The following is a 22,710-nucleotide window of genomic DNA, read 5'->3' on the forward strand; positions in this document are numbered from 1 at the left end:
GAGAATGCACAATTTATGGTAAAATTAATAAGCAATTCGTGGCAAAAGTAAAAATGTCAGGAAATTTATTATTTCCCTTATCTATGCCATCAATTGAAAATTGTGCAATGAGTACCAACCATATTGAGGAAGGAAAGCTATGGCATTTGAGATACGTGCATCTCAACTACAGATCCTTAAAGGTTCTGAAATCAAAAGGCATGGTAATTGGTCTTCCTAATATCGACGGTGGAGATAAAGTATGTGAAGGTTGTATTCTAGGGAAGTTTCATAGACTTCCATTTACGAAGACATCGTGGAGAGCAAGAAGGCCCCTCGAATTGGTACACGCTGATATCTGCGGTCCGACAAGAACAACTTCACTCAACAACAGAAGATATTTTCTCTTATTCGTGGACGATTATACCAGGATGATGTGGGTGTACATTCTCGAGCAAAAGTCCGAGGCATTCACTAAATTCCTAGAATTCAAGGCGCTGGCAGAGAAGCAAAGTGGCCATCAATTGAAAGTCTTCCGTACAGACCGTGGTGGAGAATTTACTTCAAAAGAGTTTATCAACTACTGCAAATAAAATGGAATTAAAAAGGAGCTCACTGTCCGATACACTCCACAACAAAACGGTGTCGCGGAAAGGAAAAATCGTACGATCGTGGAAATGGCTCGGAGTATGCTAAAAGCAAGGAAGCTACCCAATAGCTACTGGGCAGAAGCAGTCAACACGGCGGTTTACATCCTTAACCGTTCTCCAACAAAGGAAGTTCTCAACAAGACTCCATATGAAGTTTGGAATAAGAAAAAGCCCGAGGTAACTTCTTTCAGAATTTTTGGTTGCGTAGCATACTCACATATTCCATCCCAACATAGAGAAAAGTTCGATGAAAAAGGAGAAAAGCTTATATTCATCGGATACAGCGAAGAGTCTAAAGCCTATAGACTTATAAAGCCAGATACAAAGGAACTGGTAATTTCAAGAGATGTTATCTTTGATGAATTCAAATCATGGGACTGCAATGATGAACTAGACAACCATGAGTTACCACTACTCATTGAAGACGAGCCAGATCAGCCACATCAGGAAGAAAGTACTCCACTAGCAAGCCCAAGGTCTCCTAGTCCAACACAACAAAGTCCAAGTTCATCGGAAGCAAGTGCCCCACCTAGAAAGGTGCGTTCCCTAAGAGATATTTATGAAATATCTAATTGTGCATTTATAGCACTAGAGCCTCAAAGATATGAGGAAGCGGCAAAAGAAGAAAAATGGAGAAACGCCATGGACGAAGAAATGCGAGTAATCGAGAAAAATAAGACATGGGAGCTTGTTAATCATCCAATTGACAAAGAAATAATTGGTCTAAAATGGGTCTACAAGACAAAATATAATGAAGATGGGTCAATTCAAAAGCACAAAGCAAGGCTAGTTGCAAAAGGATATTCCCAGCAACCAGGAATTTACTACAACGAGACATTCGCCCCAGTCGCTCGCATGGAAACAATCCGGATGGTGTTATCCCTAGCAGCTCAACTCAAAATGAGAGTCTACCAATTGGACGTAAAGTCGTGCGTTCCTAAACGGAGAACTTGAAGAAGAGGTGTACGTTGAACAACCTCAAGGATATATCCGAAAAGGAAAAGAAAAAATGGTATATCTTCTTCGCAAAGCACTATATGGCCTGAAGCAAGCACCGCGTGCATGGAACAGCAAAATCGACAAGTATTTCCGAGATAATGGATTTGAGAAAAGTTCAAGTGAGCCATCCCTCTACATCAGAAAACAAGGTACGAATTTCCTAATTGTCTGTCTCTACGTTGATGGTTTAATTTACGCCAGCACAAAACAAGAGATGGCAGAAAAATTTAAGAAGGAAATGATGAAAGAATATGAGATGACAGACTTAGGACTTATGCGATATTTTCTTAGGATTCAAGTAAAACAATCTCCAGAAGAAATATTCATTTCTCAAGAAAAATATGCAGAAGACTTACTGAAAAGGTTCAACATGATGGATTGCAAACCAATTGCAACTCCAATGGGTACTAATGAGAAGTTGGTAAAAAATGATGGAGCGCCAAAAGTAGATCCAACCTTATTCATAAGTCTAGTCGGCTCACTGATATACTTAACAAATACAAGGCCAGACATCGTCAATGCAACCAGCATTGTTTCACGGTTTATGAGCGAGCCAAGCAAGTTACACTATGCAGCCGCAAAGATAGTTTAGTCCTTTGGTCAAACGCCTTTATTGTTTGGTCCATAATTATTTAAAAATATTTAAATGGACAAAAATATCCTTCCGTGTTAATTTTTTTTGTAGCAGTTCATTCTTCAAAATGAACTCCTGTTAATTTCTACTTATTTTTTCAGAAATCACCTAAAAAAACAGAGTTCATTCCAGAAAATGAACTCCATATAAAACCTAAAAAAACAGAGTTCATTCCAGAAATGAACTCCATATAAAAACCTAAAAAAAACAGAGTTCATTCCAGAAATGAACTCCATATAAAAACCTAGAAAAAACAGAATTCATTCCAGAAATGAACTCCATATAAAAACCTAATAAAACAGAGTTCATTCCAGAAATGAACTCCATATAAAAACCTAAAAGAACAGACTTCATTCCAGAAATGAAGTCCATATAAAAACCTAAAAAAACAGACTTCATTCCAGAAATAAAGTCCATATAAAAACCTAAAAAAACAGACTTCATTCCAGAAATGAAGTCCATATAAAACCTATACAAACCAGAGTTCATTCCAGAAATGAAGTCCGTATAAAAACCTATACAAACTAGAGTTCATTCCAGGAATGAAGTCCATATAAAAACCTAAAAAAACAGACTTCATTCCAGAAATGAAGTCCATATAAAAACCTATACAAACCAGACTTCATTTCTGGAATGAACTCCATATAAAAACATCAGCAGCATCATCTTCATCTTCAACAACAACAACAACAGCAAAGAACTTCATCAAAATTCATCGTCATCATTCATCTTCAACAACATCAGCAACAAAAAACGACGAAAAACACCCAAATCTTCATCTTCTTCATCGATTTCAACAACATCATATTCATCGACGTCTTCAATATCATCTTCATCATCGGCTTCAACAGAAACAACAACATCATCGTCTTCATTTTCTTCTTTATCAAAACGGCAACAGAAAAAACCCTAAAAAACAGAGTTCATCTTCATCTTCAACACAAGCAGCAGCAACAACATGAGATCGTCGTCGTCTTCATCAAGTAGATCGAGTTCGTCATCGTCTTCAACATCAAATCTGATCAAATCATCAAGAAAAAAAAAGAAAAGAGAGAGAGAAAAGTAGATCCGAAAAAGAAAAGAAGATGAGAGAGAAAGTAAATTTGAGAATGAGATATTTACTAGTAATTTTGGTATATATGTAGTAACCCTATGACCAAACCATTATTTTCTAGGACCAAACAATAATATAAGGGTATTTCTGCCACCACACAATGAAAATTACATCATCCATGACATCACCCTAGGACCAAACCATAATTTTTAGGACCAAACTATAATATATTTTCCCAAATAGGACCAAATAGACACATGACTGAGTCAACTGGACTACACTCTCTCTAATATATTATTCCCAGGACCATATGGTATTTCCTAGTAATTTATTTTGTTCTTGTTGTTGCCGTTGTTTTGTGCAGATGGTATTAAGTCGATGCAAGTGAATATAATTGTTGTGAGAGGTATTCTTGGTAGTCAATTGTAATGGTGGTTTTCATTTCAAGATTACCAAAACTAAACCAAAATATGACACGGGAAATGGAGCCTACCTAAATGATGCACCAAAGAATACCAAAAAGCTGGCCATAGAAATGAATAGAGTGGCGAGCTCTATTGTGAGTTTTTGTGGCAAATATTTATGTAAATCCTCTTCAGCATTAACGAGATGTTGCTACCATTTTCATCTTCTCTAGATCTTTTTATCATTTTCACTAGTTTCCAATATCTTATCTTTTCATTCGTATCATCGAATCTTGTTAGACAGTCCGTTACAAACTCAGTGATCCCATATTCTCTATTGCCGTATTCACAAGGGCAGTTTTATCTAGAAATGTTGTTGTTGCTTCCTGTGCAGCACCCTCTGGCTATATAGGCGTCTAACAGCCAAGAAATACTATGTGGAGAGACTAAAAATAATGCAAGTTGTCTACCAAAAAGAAGATACGCTATATAGGCGTCTAATCGACACTGAGTTAACCACAATATAATTGCTCAATTTGAAAAGTATAAAAATAGAGAAAGTGCAGAATTGGATGCATTTATTCCTTACTACAAGCTAACCGATCGATTCATGACCATGCATGCATTTGTATGCTCAAATTCATTACAACAAGAACTAGAGTGTAATCAATCAACTACGACAAGTTTATTGTATTCCTCACCAGAGATTGCCTTTTCCATTACACCTAAAGGTGTAAATTGGCTAAAATCAGAATCCTGGTCCAGAAAAACTTTAACCATATTCTTTGAAAACCCACTAACCATTGCCACACCCTTCTGTTGACATAAAAGTGGAGTTGAGTGAGACTCACGCAGGTTCCAAAATATAATCTCAGGCACATTCATGTATTCCTTTTCTCTGAACTTATTCTGTATCACCTCATAATCCGTCTCCCATTCTGCATCAGCACTCTGTCGATCATAATTATAGTCATAAGGGCTATATTTTCCGTTATTAGCCTGGTTGAATTCCACATCGCTAAATACAAAAAGCCTTTTTATCATCTGGTCTTCCTTCAAGTTGCCTTCAACTGCTACTTGCAATATTTGGTCAAACACTTTCTGGAAATCAGTTGAGAAACCCCATTGCATTTTTTTAATGAATTCCGTCTTAGATCTCAAAGTGTCACCTTCAATCGTTTGCAGTTCAGGATTATCGCTAAAGGTGATAAGTTTTCCTTTCCATGGTTCATGACTCATCTCTGATATAACAAACCAAGAGCTACAACAACATCCATTGGCGTTCCAGTCATACTCCCTGACACATCAGCAATTGCAAAACAATCTTTAAGTTTACCAACTTTCGACAAATCTTCCACCATTCGCTTCCATTCAAACTCAGGGACATTGCAATCATTATCTTCTTCGTATTCTAAAGACTCAATGATCTGGTGAGGTAACAAGGCTCCAGTAGCAATCTTATATTTTTTATCTCCTCTCTGAACACCCTCTAAATGATTGGTAAACCGTTCTTTTTCATGATTCATGAAAACCTCCTTGTAATTATTCATTGCAACTGACGGAACTCTATTATATGGCAACAGTTCCCATTTGTTTAAACTCATGTAGAGTTCAGGTAATTCCAAAGCTTTATGGAGCGGGACAAGAACTTCTTTCCTTAGACGATCACGTATTCTATAAGCATAATGAGCTTCATCAATGTTTTCATACTCCGGATATGATTCACGAGTGAAAATTCTTCTTGCAATGCTTTCGCATAAAAAAGTCAGATTGATCATAACATGTTAGATTTTGTAAAACACATATATCAAAATAGTTTCGTGTTTCATTCATTCATTCAATCTGCCTCTTATACAAGATATACAACCCTAGAGTTCGACCTTACAATGGACTGTCCATAACAGTTGAATCATTGGACTGTCCATCACAGTGGAATCATTGGACTGTCCATAACAGTGGTGATAACTGTGAACTGAGACTGTGAAGATGGGCCTTGGGTCTCAAACTGAGACTGTGAAGATGGGTCTCAATCCAAGAGTCTCGAGCTCATAAATATAACTCTCCTAATACCCTCCCTCAAGACGGAGCATGGAGGTCACACATGCCCATCTTGGACATAAGAAACTGAAACTGAGCTTTCCCTAAAGATTTAGTAAAAATGTCCGCCAATTGCACTGTTGTAGGAGTGTAAGAAGGCGTAATAAGCTTCTGCACGATAGCATCTCTAACCAGATGACAATCAACTTCAATATGCTTTGTTCGTTCATGAAAAACTGGATTCTGAGCAATATACAAAGCCGATTGACTATCACAGAGAAGACGCATTCCATGTGGATGATGAACTCCCAAATCACCCAGTAATTTTTTCAACCATTTTAATTCACACGTCGCCGCTGCCATAGATCTATATTCCGCTTCAGCTGACGAACGAGAAACAATATGTTGCTTCTTAGTTTTCCAGGATATTGGAGAATACCCAAGAAGAACAAACCAACCCGTCAACGAGCGTCTAGTTAAGGGACAACCAGCCCAATCAGAGTCACACCATCCTTTCAAATTAAGACCACTATCAGAGCGCAATAGAATTCCTTGCCCAGGATTCTTCTTCAAATATCGAACCACACGAAGAGCCGCTTCCCAATGTGCTATTCTCGGCAGTTGCATGAATTGAGACAAAATATGAACAGAATATGCTAGGTCTGGCCGAGTCACGGACAAATAGATTAAACGCCCAATCAATCTTCGATATTTTTCCACATCCGTGAACAAATCTCCTTTGTCCAAAGAAAGACGGTGATTAGTTTCCATTGGAAATTCTGCAGGTTTTGCACCTAATAAACCTGCTTCCATGATGATATCCAACGCATATTTGCGTTGACACATATAAAAACCTTGTGCACTCCGTGCCACCTCCAAACCCAGAAAATACTTCAACTTTCCCAAATCTTTCATCTTGAAGCATTGTCCCAAGTAACGTTTGAATTGATCAAGCGCAACCAAATCATTACCCGCAACAATCAAATCATCCACATAGACCAAAACATTAAGTTGGGTTTTTCCCTTAGTCATGATAAAAAGAGAATAATCAGAATATGATTGCCGAAACCCATAATTCTTCAAAGCTGCATACAATTTTGCAAACCAACACCGAGGAGCCTGCTTTAAACCATATAAAGATTTTTTCATCCTACACACCATATTAGACTTACCTTGAGAAAATCCAGGTGGTATTTTCATATACACTTCTTCTTCCAAGTCTCCATGAAGAAATGCATTATGTACATCCATCTGATGTACTTCCCAATTCTTAATTGCTGCCACAGCTAGGAAAGTCCGCACTGTCGTCATTTTCGCCACTGGTGCAAATGTCTCATTGTAATCCAACCCTTCTACTTGATGATTCCCAAAGATCACCAGTCTATCTTTGAGCCGCACCAACTGTCCATTCTCATCATACTTCTCTGTGTAAATCCATTTACTACAAGAGCTTTCTTTCCCGGCGGTAATTCTTCTAATTCCCATGTTCCTTGTTCTTCCAAAGCTCGTATTTCTTCTGCCATTGCCTTACGCCATCCTGGATACTTCATGGCTTCTTTGAAATTTTTAGGCGCAGACCCAGTAGTAATTGCTGCAAGAAACTTTTTATGAACTGTAGAGAATTTATCACAACTAACATAATATGTCAAAGGATACGGCGTACCTGAGGATGACGATTGTGGAGAGTGAGCATGAGATGGACTATTTTGTCGTACAGTGTGCGTTACAAAACCTTTGAGCCTACTAGACGGAATCTTCTGTCTCCTTCCTTTACCCATACTAGCGTCCGTCACTTCCTTCGAGACCATAGGGTTCTCAGTAATATATTCTGGGTTCTCAGTATTATCTTCAGGGTTCTCAGTAATGTCTTCCGGGTTCTCAGTAATGTTTTCTGGGTTCGCAGTAATACCTTCCTGGTTCCCAGTAATATATTCTGGGTTCGTAGTATTGTCTTCTGGGTTCTCAGTAATGTATATTGGGTTCTCAGTAATATCTCCTGGGTTCTCTTGCTGCACTATTTCTTCATCATCACTCCAACACACGTCATTATTAGCCTGAACTGTCTCAGTTGGCTGATCAGGTACCCTAGATATGTAAGGAAACTGATGTTCATGAAACTCTACATCCCTTGAAACTAAAAATTGTCTCTTGTCTAAGTCATATAATTGCCATGCCTTCTTCCCAAAAGGATAACCCAGAAAGACGCATCTTCTTCCTCGACTTGCAAACTTATCCCCTTTACTACTTTGATCATGTGCATAACACAAGCAACCAAATACTTTCAACTGACTATATGGTGCCGGTTTCCCAAATAGAACTTCATATGGAGTTTTGTTATTTAGAACCGGTGTAGGCGTACGATTAATCAAATACGCTGCTGTCAAAGCACATTCTCCCCAAAATATGATCGGTAAATTTGCTTGAAACCTCAAAGCTCTTGCCACATTCATTATGTGCTGATGTTTTCTCTCAACTCTTCCATTTTGTTGAGGTGTTCCTACACAGGATGTCTCAAAAACTATTCCATTAGTCTTAAAGTAGCCACGCAATGCATTAAATTCGGTTCCATTATGACTTCTGACAATTTTGATTTCTTTACCAAATTGACGTTTCACAAGCGCAATAAAGTTAAGAAATATTGTTGCAACCTCAGTTTTGCTTTGAATTAAATAAATCCACACACCTCTTGAAAAATCATCTACTATTGTCAAAAAATATTGTGCTCCAGAAGATGAGCACGTCTTATAAGGACCCCATAAATCTATATGAATCAAATCAAAACTACAACTGGATTTGCTCAAACTACTAGCAAAACTACTTCTACGATGTTTTGCACGTGGACAAATATCACACGCATCATTATTTTTCTTCAATAATCTACCCAGACCTGGTAACTGTTGTAACACTTTCTCTGATGGATGTCCCAATCGCTGATGCCATAGCTCATACGTATCTTCACTCACCGTAAGCACTTTAACTGGAGGCACACCACAGAACATATATAGTCCACCTCGTCGCTCACCCACTCCAATCACCTTCCTCGTCAACCGGTCCTGTATAAGACATAAAGTGTTAGTACATTGAACATTACATACTACCTCATCAATGAGTTGTGTAACCGAAATCAAGTTACAAGTTATCTGTGGCACATAAAGCACATTGTCCAATCTCAAACCACCAGGAAGAATAACTGTTCCTATTTTCTCAGAGTGAGCATATTTTCCGTTCGGCAGTCCCACTGAACATGCTCTAATATCTTTCACATTTATCATATCATCTCTTTTACACGTGACATGATTTGTAGCTCCTGTGTCTATAATCCAGGATGTTTGATTTGTCTTACCTTGGAGTTGGGAACTGATTTTTCTTGAGTTTAAATATTCAAGAACCTGCTGAACTTGACTTGTAGTCACGCCTGTCAGTCCTGATGCATCTCCTGAAGATCCAGTGGCAGGATGAGATGATGCTGTTGCTCCCGAGATGTTCAAATTATGCACACGTATATTGTCTTGTCCTCTACCTCCTCTGCTGTTCACAAAACCGGCACCAGCACGTCCTCTACCACCAGCTCTACCACCAGTTCGGCCTCCTCGACCATATCCTCTTCCACCTCTTTGTCTGTCACCCCACCATTCCGGGTATCCAATCAGCTGAAAACACCCTTCCTGTGAGTGCCCTTCTCGGCTACAATGCTTGTAAAATTTGTTAGGATCATACATATTATTGTATGAACGCTGATCTGACTGAACCTTGAACGCCATAATATTTTCCTGTGTCTGAGACGACACAACTCCTTCCCCCAATTTTAGACGTTCCGAATTAACCACAGCTTGATAAGACACATCTATAGATGGCAGTGGTTCTCTTGCCAGTAATTGTTCACGCAGGGAGCTATACATGGTATCCAAACCAATCAAAAAATAGTGTAAGAAATCTTCTTCTCTCAACGTACTAACCTGTGTTGCAATGTTACACGTGCATTGGCCACAGCTACACTTTGGTATCTTCATTTACGTCACCATCTCATCCTATATCTTGTTCAATCTCCCATAGTACACTGCAACCTCCTCAGTTTTCTTCTGTTTGCATTCACTTAAGGCAGCTTTCAACTGGCAGATCCGAGTTCCACTTACAACACAAAATCTCCTCTTCAAGTGCATCCATAACATGCTCGCATCATCATAATCCCCCAACGTTGATCTAATATTTGTCTCCAATGTATTCCTGATCCAAGAGACCAGCATCGAATGCACTGCAATCCACTCCTCTAACTCCTCAGGTTCTGTTGGTTCTTTGATGGTTCCATCAACAAAACCAAATTTTCGTTTGACTATCAATGATCTTCTCACTGCTCTAGCCCATTCATCATAGTTTGCTCCCTTTAATACAATAGGTGTGATGATAATCCCTGGTCCATCACTTGATCCCAGATGATATTCTGGTTTCTTCTATTGCATGTTGTTTTCTACCTCTTTTCCTCTTTTAGATGATTCTGTATCATCCGCCATGTTTACTGTTCTAGGGTTTATTCGTGTTAATCAACTCTGGCTCGTGATGCCATGTTAGATTTTGTAAAACACATATATCAAAATAGTTTCGTGTTTCATTCATTCATTCAATCTGCCTCTTATACAAGATATACAACCCTAGAGTTCGACCTTACAATGGACTGTCCATAACAGTTGAATCATTGGACTGTCCATCACAGTGGAATCATTGGACTGTCCATAACAGTGGTGATAACTGTGAACTGAGACTGTGAAGATGGGTCCTGGGTCTCAAACTGAGACTGTGAAGATGGGTCTCAATCCAAGAGTCTCGAGCCCATAAATATAACTCTCCTAATATAACACAAATACAAAGAAGGGCATCACTTTGCAGCAAAACTAATCCCAAAAGACTGACCTTCATTCAGAATTTTCATATCTGCAACTAAGTATTCCGCAAACACCTCAGAAATTTTGTCATGCAACAATCTATAATTCTCATCACCAGTGTACCTGTTGATTACTCTTACCACCTTCTTGATTCTCCTTTCTTCTTGCAACATGCTCAGTTTTTTCTTTCACCAGTTGACCTCTTTTTATATCTTCTTGTATCCTGTCTTCTTGTGGTATTTTCTGAATAAAAGGCCATTCCTTCTCCCATGTTTTAAACGTGCAACACATCTTTCGCTTCGTAACACAAATCTCCATCTCCTCCTCCTCACCTTCTTCGGTTATTCTTTGAAGAATCTCTGGCAAGTCTTTGAAGTAACCAAATTCAGCAAATGACTTGACATTAACAGCTAGGGTTTTAGGGTGATGTTTAAAAAGCCATAATGCCGCTGCATAAAAACCCTCTTTCTCTGATTTTCCAGTCCCTCTGACACCTCTTAAGTTGCATATCAACTTCAAAGCTTTCAATGGATCGCACTCCCAAGCCAACTCTAGCCTTTTGATCACTCTGTCAGATGGTGTGTCCGGAACAACATGGAAGAAGAAATCTAGCAATGGGTTTCCACTTGATAAGTAAGTCGGAGATCCATTTTCTGTATATCCATGTAAGTACATACCACTTGGCGGTTTCAATGGTTTGTTGAAGTTTTTTTCCATCAGATCAATGAAGGGATTAGACGCGGTTGTATGATCATTTGATGGAGTTGTCTGTGGAGGTGGTAGTGTTTGTTGTTGTGGCGGTGGTTTTGGAATAAAGGGGGTTTGATAGATTTCAGGAGGGCCAATGAGTTGAAATACAGAAGAAGATAATTTCGGTAATGCTGCACGTATGAGACCATGGTGATGATGAAGAACAGCACAAGATGGGGACGCCATTGTTAGGTTTTGGCTGGTTTGATCAGAGGTTGAGGATAACGAAATTATGGCACAACAAAATGCTTCTAAACCCTAGCTAGTTATGCGTGGATTGCAAGTTTGTTTATGGGCCGGATTGAATGTCTATGGGCCAAAAACGTTGTAGTGCTCCGGTGAAGTCCATCGGACAGGGCTCAACGAGCATTTTGGCACAAGTACGCGCTCTTAGCCACAGGCTGCACAATTGACTTGCAGTGTGGATGTGCTCTAAGGTCTTAGAAAAAATGAGCATTTTGGCACAACTCTATGCTCCATAAACTGGAGTTACTGGACCAGCATTTGAGATTGAGATTGGAAAGACTAAACATACCTGTAACCTCTTATCTCCAGAAGGAAAATTAATAGAAAAGACAAACAAAAGACTTGGTGATGTTCTTATTGAAATTCAAGTTTCACATTCATATCTCACATTCAATTAATTACAACAAGTTTATCGTATTCCTCGCCAGAGATTGCTTTCTTCATTACAGAAATTGGTGTCAAACCATTCAAATCTCCACCATCTAAAAACAAATTCAACATATTCTTGGAAAACCCACTAACCATTGCAAACCTTTCTGTTCCCAAGTCACCGGAGTTGCTCCTGAGCTTCTTAGGTTCCAAAACACAATCTCAGGAACAGACATGTACCCGCTCTCTCTGAACATTCTCTTTATTGTTTCATAATCTGTTTCCCAACTGAAAGCTGTATCGAGTGTTGGATGATCGGCGGCCCACTCGAAGTAATTTTTTGAAGCTTTGTCGAATCGCATATCACTAAACACAAATACTCTCTTTATCACCTGATCTTCTTTCAAGTTTCCATCAATGACTACTTGTAGTATTGTGTCGAATACTTTCTGAAAATCTGTTGGCATATTCCACTTAATACTGACGAACATTCTCTTAGAGCAAAGATCATCGCCTTGATTTCTTGAAGTTGAGAATGATTATTAAATGTGATTAGCTTGCCTTTCCATGGATCTTCACTAATTTCTGAAATCAACAAACCAAGAGCTAGAGATGCTTGCAGTGGAGGTCCTACCATACTCCCGGATACATCACAGATTGCAAGACAGTCTTTCAATTTTCCCTTTTCCAATAAATCATTAACCATTCTTTGCCATTGAAGTTCTGCAACAAAGCAACCTGTTCCCTCATAAATATCACAAGGAAGCAGTTCTGCAGCTGCGATTTTCGCATCACCTCTCTTGACGCTCTCTAGATACTTCTTGAATCGTTCTTCATCGTGTTTCATGAAGAGCTTTTTATACTTTTTCATGTCGACAGATGATACTCTGTCGTAAGACAGAGAATCCAATTTGTTCAAACCAATATAAACTTCTGGCAATTATAGAGCTTTTCTTAGCGGGACAAGGAATTCTTTCCTTAGACGATGTCGAATTCTCTTTGCATAGCGAGCTTCTTCAACTCCTTCGTATTCTGGACACGAATTATGCGGATATACTTTTCTGGCAGTGCTCTCAGTGAATAGAATAGAGTGTTCAAAAGAAGAGCGCAGTGATGGACACCATTTCGAAGCGGAACTAATCTTATCCAGCTCACCAGATTCCAAGAACTGTAAATCAAAAACCAAGCTTTCTGCGTAGAGTTCAGTGATTTTATCGTATAAGAATTTGTAGTCAGGATCGCCTCCAAGTTTCTCCAGAGCTCTTATCCGCAAGGCACGATTCTTCTCTTGTCTCCAAATTCTCGCCTGAATCATATCTTTCGGAAACGCCACAGTAGATTTTTTTTTCGGAAGAAAAGGGTTAATCACAATAGATCTAGGTTCAGGCGCCACTTCAAGAACTTCATTAAGTTTATTTAGAATAACAAGAAAGTCTTCGAAGCTCCCAAATTCAGCAAATGACTTCAGATTACAAGCAAAGGTTTTAGGATGGTTTTTTTGAAGCCACAGTGCAGCTCTATAATAATTTTTGCTATCCGCCTTTCCAGTTCCTCTGATTCCTCTCAAGTTGCATATGAGTTTCAACGTCGATAACGCGTCATATTTCCAGGCACGTTCTAACCGGTCAGTCAGATATTCATCTGGTGTATCAAGAAGTATATAGAAGAAGAAATCTAGTATTGGATATCCCGTGGAACTGTATATCAGCGATCCCTTTGGTGGAGTAAGAATCTCAGTAGTATTGAAGTTGGCTACCGTAAGATCCATAAAACAAGACTTTGAAGATGAATCAACTGTGTTATTTTGTATTTGTTGAGTGATTGGACTGTTGGTTTCTGGAAGACCAAGGGTCTGAACATCTTCAGACATTTTTGTGTTTGTCTTCGGCTTTCGGCGGTGGAATGAAACTGTTAATTAGAGAAACTTGATTAAGGTTGAGATTTAAGTATCTGAATATGATGCAAGGGACTTTGATTTATTGTTAAATATGAGATGTAATTGTTTAAGCACTAAAAAAATGTAAGTTGACTTAAGGAAATGTTCTTGGGCAATAACGTTCCAGGAATACGCCTTCAGTTATTTGATTGGATAATGCGACGTGGTTGTTAGTTAGTCAGTCATGTTAGTGAATGTGTCTAAGTAGTCTGTCAAAAATTCTAAGACCTGTCGTGGATCCTTAGTTTGGTTGCTGATGCTTTAATCTCAGAATAAGAAACAAAAAAAGATCGTACGGTTTTGAATTAGACCGGCTAATAAAAAAGAAAGAAAGAAATTTTCCAAAAACAAAATTGGGTTAACTATCTGAGGTGGGATCCCTCTGAGTAGTTCTTCCTTAGACTTTTCAATGGTGGTGCAATCCCTGCAAGGCGCCAAAGGTTGGTTTCTTTAATTTCAAATGTGTTTTTTTTTTTTTTTTTTTTAAATTTCAAATGTGACGCTTCGTAATGTATTAACCTCCGAGCTTGCATCATTTGACAACGGAGTCTTTGGTACATGCACCGGTTTATCATAATGGGCCATTACTTGAACAAAAATATACTACAAGAAAAGGAGTCTAGCATGGGAGATAAGAGTAGGTCAAGTTAGCCAAGGTGACTGCCTATCCAAAATCCAACACTTGGTTGGTTGTAAAATGAGTAGAGATAGATAGGCACGTCATCCTTGGCTACTAAACAAATTAATATACTCTTATTTCGAATGTAAGACCTCTCTTCTTAAGTGCAACTATACTGCATCACAAATGCATGCTAATACAAGCAGTATAGTGGTGATATATAACTGATGAGTGATGTAAATGAGTTCTATGTCTCTGAACTTGACTAAGTAAGCAAGTCTGTATTTATAGCAATGTATTGTAGAGAAAACTTGAGCTTAACAAATTTGTTGAAAAAGAAGAAGGTTGACTTGAACGATGCTATATTCCTTTTGCATATATGCAAAATCACTTGGTAGTAGTCTACTTGCTAGCTTTTTGGCTCTTCTAGAGCAAAGGCTATTGAGTGGATGCTTGCACAAAATGTAGTGCGCAAATGCTCATACAATGTCGAACTTGTTCAGCTTCTTTCTCCCTAACTATTCCTTTCCTAACCTTACATTTATCGCTTCTAACTTTTTTCTTTCTTTTACTTTCCACTCGTATGTTTTTGTTGCATGATTTTATTCTCGGTGCCCCAAAATCATGTTTGACTTATACATACGCCTACGACCGTACTAGTTGGGCCGTAAATGTGCTGAATCTCATTCTTTAACTAGTAGCATTCCTATTCGTATATCATTCTTTTTCTCTTCTTTTGTTCATTTGCAAACTACCACAACAATTTCTTCTGATACATTTTGATCCTTATTTAGTGAACCCTTTAATTAGTCTCGTATGGAAGCGATATAGCATACTTAAAAAAGGTTAAAACGCGCTTCTGGTGGCGGGGTCGGTTGACTCAGACAAAGTCTATTGACCGGGTCAGCTATTGTGTGTGTGCCGTGGGCAACTCAAGCCAGCAACCCAAGTTCTCATAATCGTGTCCGTTTTCTTTTTTGGATATCTAAAAGTACGTCGGACACCAATGACATCTGATTTCACATAAGTACTTGGTATTGAATGTTCTCCATGACTAACGAACCAAGAAATATTTATTATTTTTTTTAATCAGAAGGCTTCTTTCTCTTGTCTCATTTTTACAATTCCTGGCATCAATGCGGAAACTCTGTTGTAAAAAATTTCCTCGAGTTCGATAAAACGTTATTAGAAAGCTTCACTATATTATGAAAGTAACAATTCGACACCAATTAATATTCCTAAATTGGTGTTTAATGTTACATCCTCCAACCCAGAGTATCCAACACTTTTACTGCTATGCTTGCACTAAACAGAAAAGAAAGAATAGTCCAGCGATAGACACAATTCCGCGGTGGAACTAATCTTACTGAGCTCACCGGATTTTGTGAACGGAAAATCTGAAATGCAAACACTCGGAGCGAGTTCAGAGATTTTAATATAAGAAATCTATAGAGATAGATGAAATGTAACTGTATAAAAATCCTAAAATCTGTTCATGAATCCCAAGTTTGGTTAAGTACTTATATCTCATATTTAAAAAATCAAAATATGGTTTAGTTTGTGAATCCTAAGCCCTGCAAGTGCAAGTTGCTAAAGGTTTAGTTTCTTTATTGCATGGAGGCCGGAGCTCTGATATGTTTACCTCGAGTACATAGAAAAGATAGTTTCGTTCACATAGGTCAGGTTGAATGAGGGTACCCTCCACTCTAAATGTGCATTCTTTTTATTCTGCACCGAAATCCAAACTATAAGTGTCTAAAACGAAGGTTTGACAAGTAGTTAAAACATGTATGATTTGTCCCATTACTTGAACAATGCACGAGAAAAGTAAGATAATCATGGCCTCATCTAGCTTTTACGTACTTCCTTTCTGAGTCAAGAGCACCGGAAAATGCTTCTAAGACCGTGGTGAACACTAAAAAATAATCATGGCAAAACACCACAGATGAGGATGCTCATTCTAACTCTACAACCCAAGTTGAGTCATGTTTAATATTGACTTTGAAAGCGTTTGAAAGCTATTAATCTCATGAATATATACGTATATTACATGATATAAAGCTTAAAATTTAGCATTTAGTTAACAAAATATGTATCTCAATCGTATTAAATAAAAAGCTGTAGGAGCAGTACTAGTCGTCTTGAATTGAGATCATACAAGGCATGGCCCTCTAGTCTTAACCTCAAAATGGAATTATGACTTGCCTTCAAAAAAAAAAAAAATCAAAGAAACTACTTAGGAACTCAAAATCTTAACCATGCAATTCGTTGAAGCCTTAGGATACTTAAGCAACAACTCCATGATTTGGTTTTTCTTTTCCAACTCGGCAACAGATTGTGAAGTAATTCCAATTTCAATAAGCAACACTTGAAGAGTTCGGCCATTCTTCAAAAAACATTTTACCAATTTCAGCTCCTCTGGTTGTCCTTCAAACTTCCGAACTTTGATTGTCCTGAGATGTAGCAGCAAACAACGAGGCACCAAATATGATGCGGAGGAGTCCTCAGTGTCTATGTTAACGCAACGTCTGTAAAAACCCATGATGTAAGTTTAGCCGAAGAAAAGAATAAACAAGAAAAAAAAAAAAAAAGCAATAAAGAGAACAAAGTCTGTAGTGATCTAAATCGGAGAAAAAATAAACGACAGCATTGCAAAATAAAGAGATTTTAGGAATGATACCCGAACAATGGTGAGTGATTCCAAATTGGGAGTAAATTGTAGAAATTTGAGTAATGTGTAAGCTCGAGTAAATTCCGTTTCCAGATGGATCAAATTTTCAAATGTAGGGAGGCTTGTGGAGAGGATATTTATGAGCCTTTTAATCTAATAACAAGGCATACAACGCAATGATACATACCAGTCAGGATGACATTAAAGCTGGTCACCCTTTTGAGCAACCGAGGAAGAAATAAAAATTCAATGCAAGGAATCATACCTCCTGTCCACTGTAGTCGCTCGATAAATGCAGGCGTTGTACATTAGATAGCCTCATTATAAACTTAGATAATGTATGAAAATCATCACTGGACCGAAAAAACCCTCGAAAGCATAAATCAACATGAACTAAAGACGGAAAGTTATCCACGACGAAATCCACCGGTAGCCAATCCCCGTCCAATCGATTAGAATCAAAATTAAAGAGGGTTTTGATTGACACTAGGTTTGGTGCATCAATCTTGAGCCCGACAGACACCATTGGCATACCACCGGTTAGAGTAAATGACTTCAATTTAGGAGCTGAAATACTTGAGAGGTTTATATGACAGAAATCACAATCTGTCAAACATAAATCTTCAAGTAAAGGGCAGCTTGAAAAAAGTTGTCGAACCAATACCTCATCCTGAAAATCAATACCCGAAATCCGCAAGATCTTTAGTCTTGGAAATGAAATTGCATGCGGAAGATCTAGGGTGCAGTAACTATAATTATCTTCAAAATCAATTTCCAACTTAGTTAATGATTCAGAAGTGAACAGGCAAACAGGAAGCGTCACAAGCGTGTCTTCTGGATAGCTCATGGAAAGAATGATCTCTTCAACCCTACACTTCACTGCAGTAGCAATCCATTCCTTCGCACGGTTATGATCCAAGTAGCGGCTGTCACTTTTATGTCAGACTAAATTTATGTACAGTTGACATGTTACGAAGATATAATACTCTGTCCACGAAATCCATAAACCTGTTGGTCTCCTCTTCATCGTCAGAATCTTCTTCGTCCTCAGAATGACTAAAATCAAGAACAAGTACTTGTAGCCAGAGATTTTTCCATCTTTTAGACAACACAGTAATCGAAACAACACATTTGGTTGGAAGAAAAGAGAGTATATGGTGAATTAGTGAATTTGGTAATTCACTAATGAAATCTTTTTCCTCCAAATCCATGCTTGTTTCTAAGTAAGTAAACAAGATTAATTTGTTGTTAGAATTTAGCAAACTTATTAAAATGGGAAATCTAAATTAACAAGTAGGAAATCAAATTAAGAATTGAGCACGAAAAAGAAGTACTACCACTAAAAGAATTGTGTACAGCGTCGTTTTATTTTTGATTCACAATAATCTTCTATTCCAATGGAGATGTTGAAAACAATACTATCTCCTTTCTGTTTTAGGCTGACACGCAAACGTTTCAAAGTAACATCAACTGAATGCACACCCCACTAAAAGACAGCTTTTGAAAATGTATGGTTGTATTTTATTAAAAAGTTTACATCACTTTTGCTAATTTTCTTATCATGAGTAGAAAATTGACTATGGTATTTATTGCAAAAATGACACCCAAAATAGATGGCTAGTAGTGGAATCTTTCGTGAGTCCAAAAGCATAACTCAATGATATCCCATCAATGTTAGGGGTGCGATCTCGCCGTAAAGATTTATAACAAATTAGTTGGATAATGGATTTGGATCTGACAATGGCGCCAGTCCAAATGACTGGGTTCGAGTAAGAGTCTGGGTTGTATAGTGGGTTTGGAGGTGTTGGGTCTACGATAACCTTTACCAGATGATACTAACGATATACCACATTCTTCAGTTAAAGCAGTTAACTTCTTTTCAGCTTTGCCCATGGATAGAATGCATATCTTGTCAACAACATTTTCGACCCATTCACTGCCGAGCAGATTATGAGTATTCAAATTCATAAAGATGCCTCTGCTGAAAAGCTCATATGGTGTCACACACCTCATGGTGAATTCACATCTCAGTCATTTTAGAAGCTTCTAGCCTGCAATGTTGGTGAGTCTTGTTCTTCTTCCGCTAACGGCGAATTTCCCTGGAAAATATTAAGGAATCAGAAAAACCTAGCTCCAAAGATTAAACTTTTTATATGGAGGATTTTACATGATGGGATTGGTGTTCTTAGTAAGATTGGGAAATTTATTAATGGTGTGCTAATAGATTGTAAAATTTGCAACACTGAAGTTGATGTTGGAAAATGGGTACTCAGAGGATGAATTCAGAGAACAGAAAAGAATGTTCTATCGCTGGAGCTTCAAGGCCTTGCGATTCTTTTCAACAATTATTTCGACCATTCCCAAATTATTGGCGAGTACAATCGGTCAGCGAAATATTGCTTTCAGGATACAATGAAACCCTAACAACGTTGTTGAATTCAAGGGTTGTTCTCCCTTGACCCAACCAACAACACACACTAATTGATTTTGAAGATGCTGAGAGAGAAAGATATTTTGATAATTGAAATGGGAAGAATCCTTCGCTATTTATATAGGGTTTCATGCCTTTTAGAGATCTTTTTTCATCTTCAACAGGCGCTATTAAAAGTCGTCATCCATTAATGGAAAGAGACACGACTGTAGAAAATTCTGGAAACCGAATTAGGTTTTGAAAATATCCAATATTGAAAATATCCAACATTCTCCCTCTATTTTCAATATTGAAAAAACACAAAAAACAAAGTAAAAAACTTATAAATTAGAGTAGATGCATCACCAAAGTGACTGCGTACGTACCCGAGTAGGATCAAGCCAACGTAGTTCACTTTTAGTTGGCAAATAAGCATCTTCGTAGAAATCAATACATAAATGGTAGGTATCTTTTGGATTTGAACCTTCACTTAGTGTAGGAAACTCAAAGCCTTATCGGGGTTCAGTGGTGAAACCGGTCTTGACCCAAGTACCCCATGTGAAAAAACCGAAATATCCACACATACTGATTCTGAGATTGTGTGTTCTGTAGCCAGCACATTAATGGCCCTGTGCTTATCTTAGATTCATGAGTCTCTCAGAGAGCGGTCTTTTTCTCATAGGAACCGGCATGATTTCCATATTCATATAGGTAAGTCTCTAAGATGCTTCTGCGATACACCTGTAAACAACTATAAACTGATTAAGGATTTTCATCCATCCTTTTTTCTTGCAGAACCACTGCACTAATTTTAATTGGGAATTTTATAATTAGTGCACCATAATCACATCCATAACTTGTTGGTACCACATTGAACCTTGTTTATCTTTTTCTTGCAAACCTTCTTTTCTTGGCCTGGTAATATGAAACCTTCAGGTTGTTCCATATATATCTCTTCTTCTAAATCACCATTTAGAAAAGCAGTTTTGACACCCATTTGATGAATAATTAACTTGTGAACAAAAGCAAGTGTAATTAAACAATGAATATATGAAATGCGAGCAACATGAGCATATGTATCGAAGTAATTAATTCTATGTTTTTGCTTATAACCCTTATCAACTAATATGGCTTTAAACTTATCAATGGAACCATCGACATTCAATTTTCTTTTGAATATCCATTTACATTCAGTAGGCTTTGCGCCTGGAGGTAAATCATAATATATCCAAGTATCGTTAGTCAAAAATGAATTATTTTCATCATTGATAGACACTTTCCACAAACTAGCATATCTGGAACTCATAGCCTCAGTATAAGTTTTAGGATCATCATCAACATGCATAACATATTTAGTAACACTAAGAATTCCATTCTTACTACCTTCCACAAGATATGTTATAAATTCTGAACCAAAGCTTCTCTCTTGTCTTGCTCTCTTACTCCTTTTAGGTTAGATATCTTCAATAATTTCATAAGTATCTTCCATGTCTCGAGTGGGAGCAGAATTTTCATCATTGTCATTAGTCTCTACAGATTCTGGACTAGGCAACAATGGGTTTTCTATGGGTTGTATTTGGGAACTATTTTTATTTAAGTTCTCAAAGAATTCCACATCTACATATTCTATAATTTCAAAAGTGTGAAGGATTAAAAATTTGTAAGTGATACTGTTAAGTGAATAACCTACAAAAGCACATTTATACCCCCTATTTCCTAACTTAGGTCTTTTAGGATCAGGTTTCCTACCATATGCTAAACAACCCCAAACTTTAAGTCTTCTGAAATTTGGTTTCCTATTAAACCACAATTCATAAGGAGAAACATTCTTTTTTTTTCAAAGGAATCCTATTCAAAATATAACATGCAGATAACATTGCTTCACCCCACAAAGAATTAGACAAATTAGAACTAATAAGCATAACGTTAACCATCTCTACCAAAGTTCTATTTTTCCTTTCAGCAACACCATTTTGTTGAAGTGTATAAGGTGCAATAAATTGATGCATCAAACCATGCTCTTGACAAAATAATTTAAATTCATTAGGAAAATATTCACCACCACGATCAGAATGTAAAATGTTAGTTTTCTATCCTAATTGTGTCTCTATTTCTGCTTTGAATGTTTTAAACATGTCAAAGACATCATCCGTATATTTCATCAAGTAAGTATAAACATACCTAGTATAATCATCAATAAAAATGACATAGTATTTGTTTCCACCACGAGTCATGTGATTTTTAAAGGATATTCTATGTATTTTTTCTTGCACACAAATTTCATATTTAGAAACATTGTCAAAGTTGCAATCATAAATTAATCCTAATCTTTTTCATGTTTCTAAGAGAACCATAATTCACATGTCCTAATCTACCATGCCATATATCAACATAGTCAACAATATAAGCAGAACCATTATTTATTAAATTAAGCTTAATCATCCCATTACAAGCATGTCCTTGTCCAACAAACACACCGTTTTTGGACAATACAGACTTACTAGACTCATAGGTCGTCTTGAATCCGGTCTTCATAACAAGGTCTCCAGAAACAAGGTCAAAATGTCAGGGACATGTAATACATTATTAAGAGTAAAAGTCTTTCCCGAAGTAAACGAGAGTTCAACAATGCCTTTACCAATCACTTTGTTGTGTAGGTCGTTTGCGGAGACAATTTCGTTTCCTTCGTCGGTAACCGGTTCATATTTCTCGTAAAGGTTTCTATCTTTAAAGATATGGATGGTTGAATCACTATCGTACCACCATCCACCACTATTTTCAGCAACAACATTAGCAGCTTGCACTTCTATGACAAGTTTTTCTTCGACCATATTCTCTTCATTTTTCTTTTTTTTTTTTTTTCTTTCGTGCACGACAGTCACGAGCAAAATGGCCGGGTTTTTTACAGAACTAGCAACCGCCCTTTTTCTTCTTGTTAAGATATTGCTTCTTAAACTGAGTATATCATTCTTAGGTTTCAAAGCGTCTACAGAATTAACCTTAGAAATATTTTCAGTTTGTTGACTATCCTTAATTTCTCGTTTGCGAGAGTCCTCTTTAATACAAAGATGACGC

At 37.5% G+C, this 22,710-nt stretch overlaps 3 protein-coding genes and 1 pseudogene across 3 annotated transcripts; all 4 read right to left on the bottom strand.

Moving 5' to 3' along the window:
* Positions 1-4,386: 4,386 nt before the first annotated feature.
* On the bottom strand, positions 4,387-11,570 carry LOC113351328 (annotated as a pseudogene).
* Positions 11,571-12,020: 450 nt separating this feature from the next.
* On the bottom strand, positions 12,021-12,870 carry LOC113351329. The gene is made up of 3 exons (XM_026595333.1): positions 12,561-12,870; positions 12,163-12,456; positions 12,021-12,112 (listed from the first exon to the last, which is right to left on the bottom strand). Exons 1-3 carry the CDS (start codon positions 12,868-12,870, stop codon positions 12,021-12,023), a joined length of 696 nt encoding a protein of 231 aa, XP_026451118.1.
* A 69-nt stretch (positions 12,871-12,939) lies between these two features.
* On the bottom strand, positions 12,940-13,869 carry LOC113351330. The gene has a single exon (XM_026595334.1). It carries the CDS (start codon positions 13,867-13,869, stop codon positions 12,940-12,942), a length of 930 nt encoding a protein of 309 aa, XP_026451119.1.
* A 2,760-nt stretch (positions 13,870-16,629) lies between these two features.
* Positions 16,630-19,238, bottom strand: LOC113351331 (F-box/LRR-repeat protein At3g26922-like). The gene is made up of 5 exons (XM_026595336.1): positions 19,046-19,238; positions 18,234-18,444; positions 17,491-18,157; positions 17,235-17,378; positions 16,630-17,082 (listed from the first exon to the last, which is right to left on the bottom strand). The coding sequence occupies exons 1-5, from the start codon at positions 19,236-19,238 to the stop codon at positions 17,071-17,073; spliced, it is 1,227 nt and encodes a 408-aa protein (XP_026451121.1). The 3' UTR covers positions 16,630-17,070.
* Positions 19,239-22,710: the final 3,472 nt, after the last annotated feature.

Source organism: Papaver somniferum, chromosome 2, assembly GCF_003573695.1.
Source record: "Papaver somniferum cultivar HN1 chromosome 2, ASM357369v1, whole genome shotgun sequence".
Lineage (NCBI taxonomy): Eukaryota > Viridiplantae > Streptophyta > Magnoliopsida > Ranunculales > Papaveraceae > Papaver > Papaver somniferum.

Bases quoted from the DNA above. Each gene is read 5' to 3' on its own strand.
- LOC113351329 (XM_026595333.1), bottom strand. From the start codon at position 12,870: ATGAAAAAGTATAAAAAGCTCTTCATGAAACACGATGAAGAACGATTC. The intron at 12,457-12,560 runs GCAAGCTAATCA...ATATGCCAACAG, and splicing joins TAGTGAAGATCCATGGAAAG to ATTTTCAGAAAGTATTCGAC. The intron at 12,113-12,162 runs GTTTGCAATGGT...ATTTGTTTTTAG, and splicing joins GGTGACTTGGGAACAGAAAG to ATGGTGGAGATTTGAATGGT.
- LOC113351330 (XM_026595334.1), bottom strand. From the start codon at position 13,869: ATGTCTGAAGATGTTCAGACCCTTGGTCTTCCAGAAACCAACAGTCCA.
- LOC113351331 (XM_026595336.1), bottom strand. From the start codon at position 19,238: ATGAGGTGTGTGACACCATATGAGCTTTTCAGCAGAGGCATCTTTATG. The intron at 18,445-19,045 runs GTTATCGTAGAC...TTACTTACTTAG, and splicing joins GTTAGTATCATCTGGTAAAG to AAACAAGCATGGATTTGGAG. The intron at 17,379-17,490 runs GTATGATTCCTT...CCTTGTTATTAG, and splicing joins GCGACTACAGTGGACAGGAG to ATTAAAAGGCTCATAAATAT.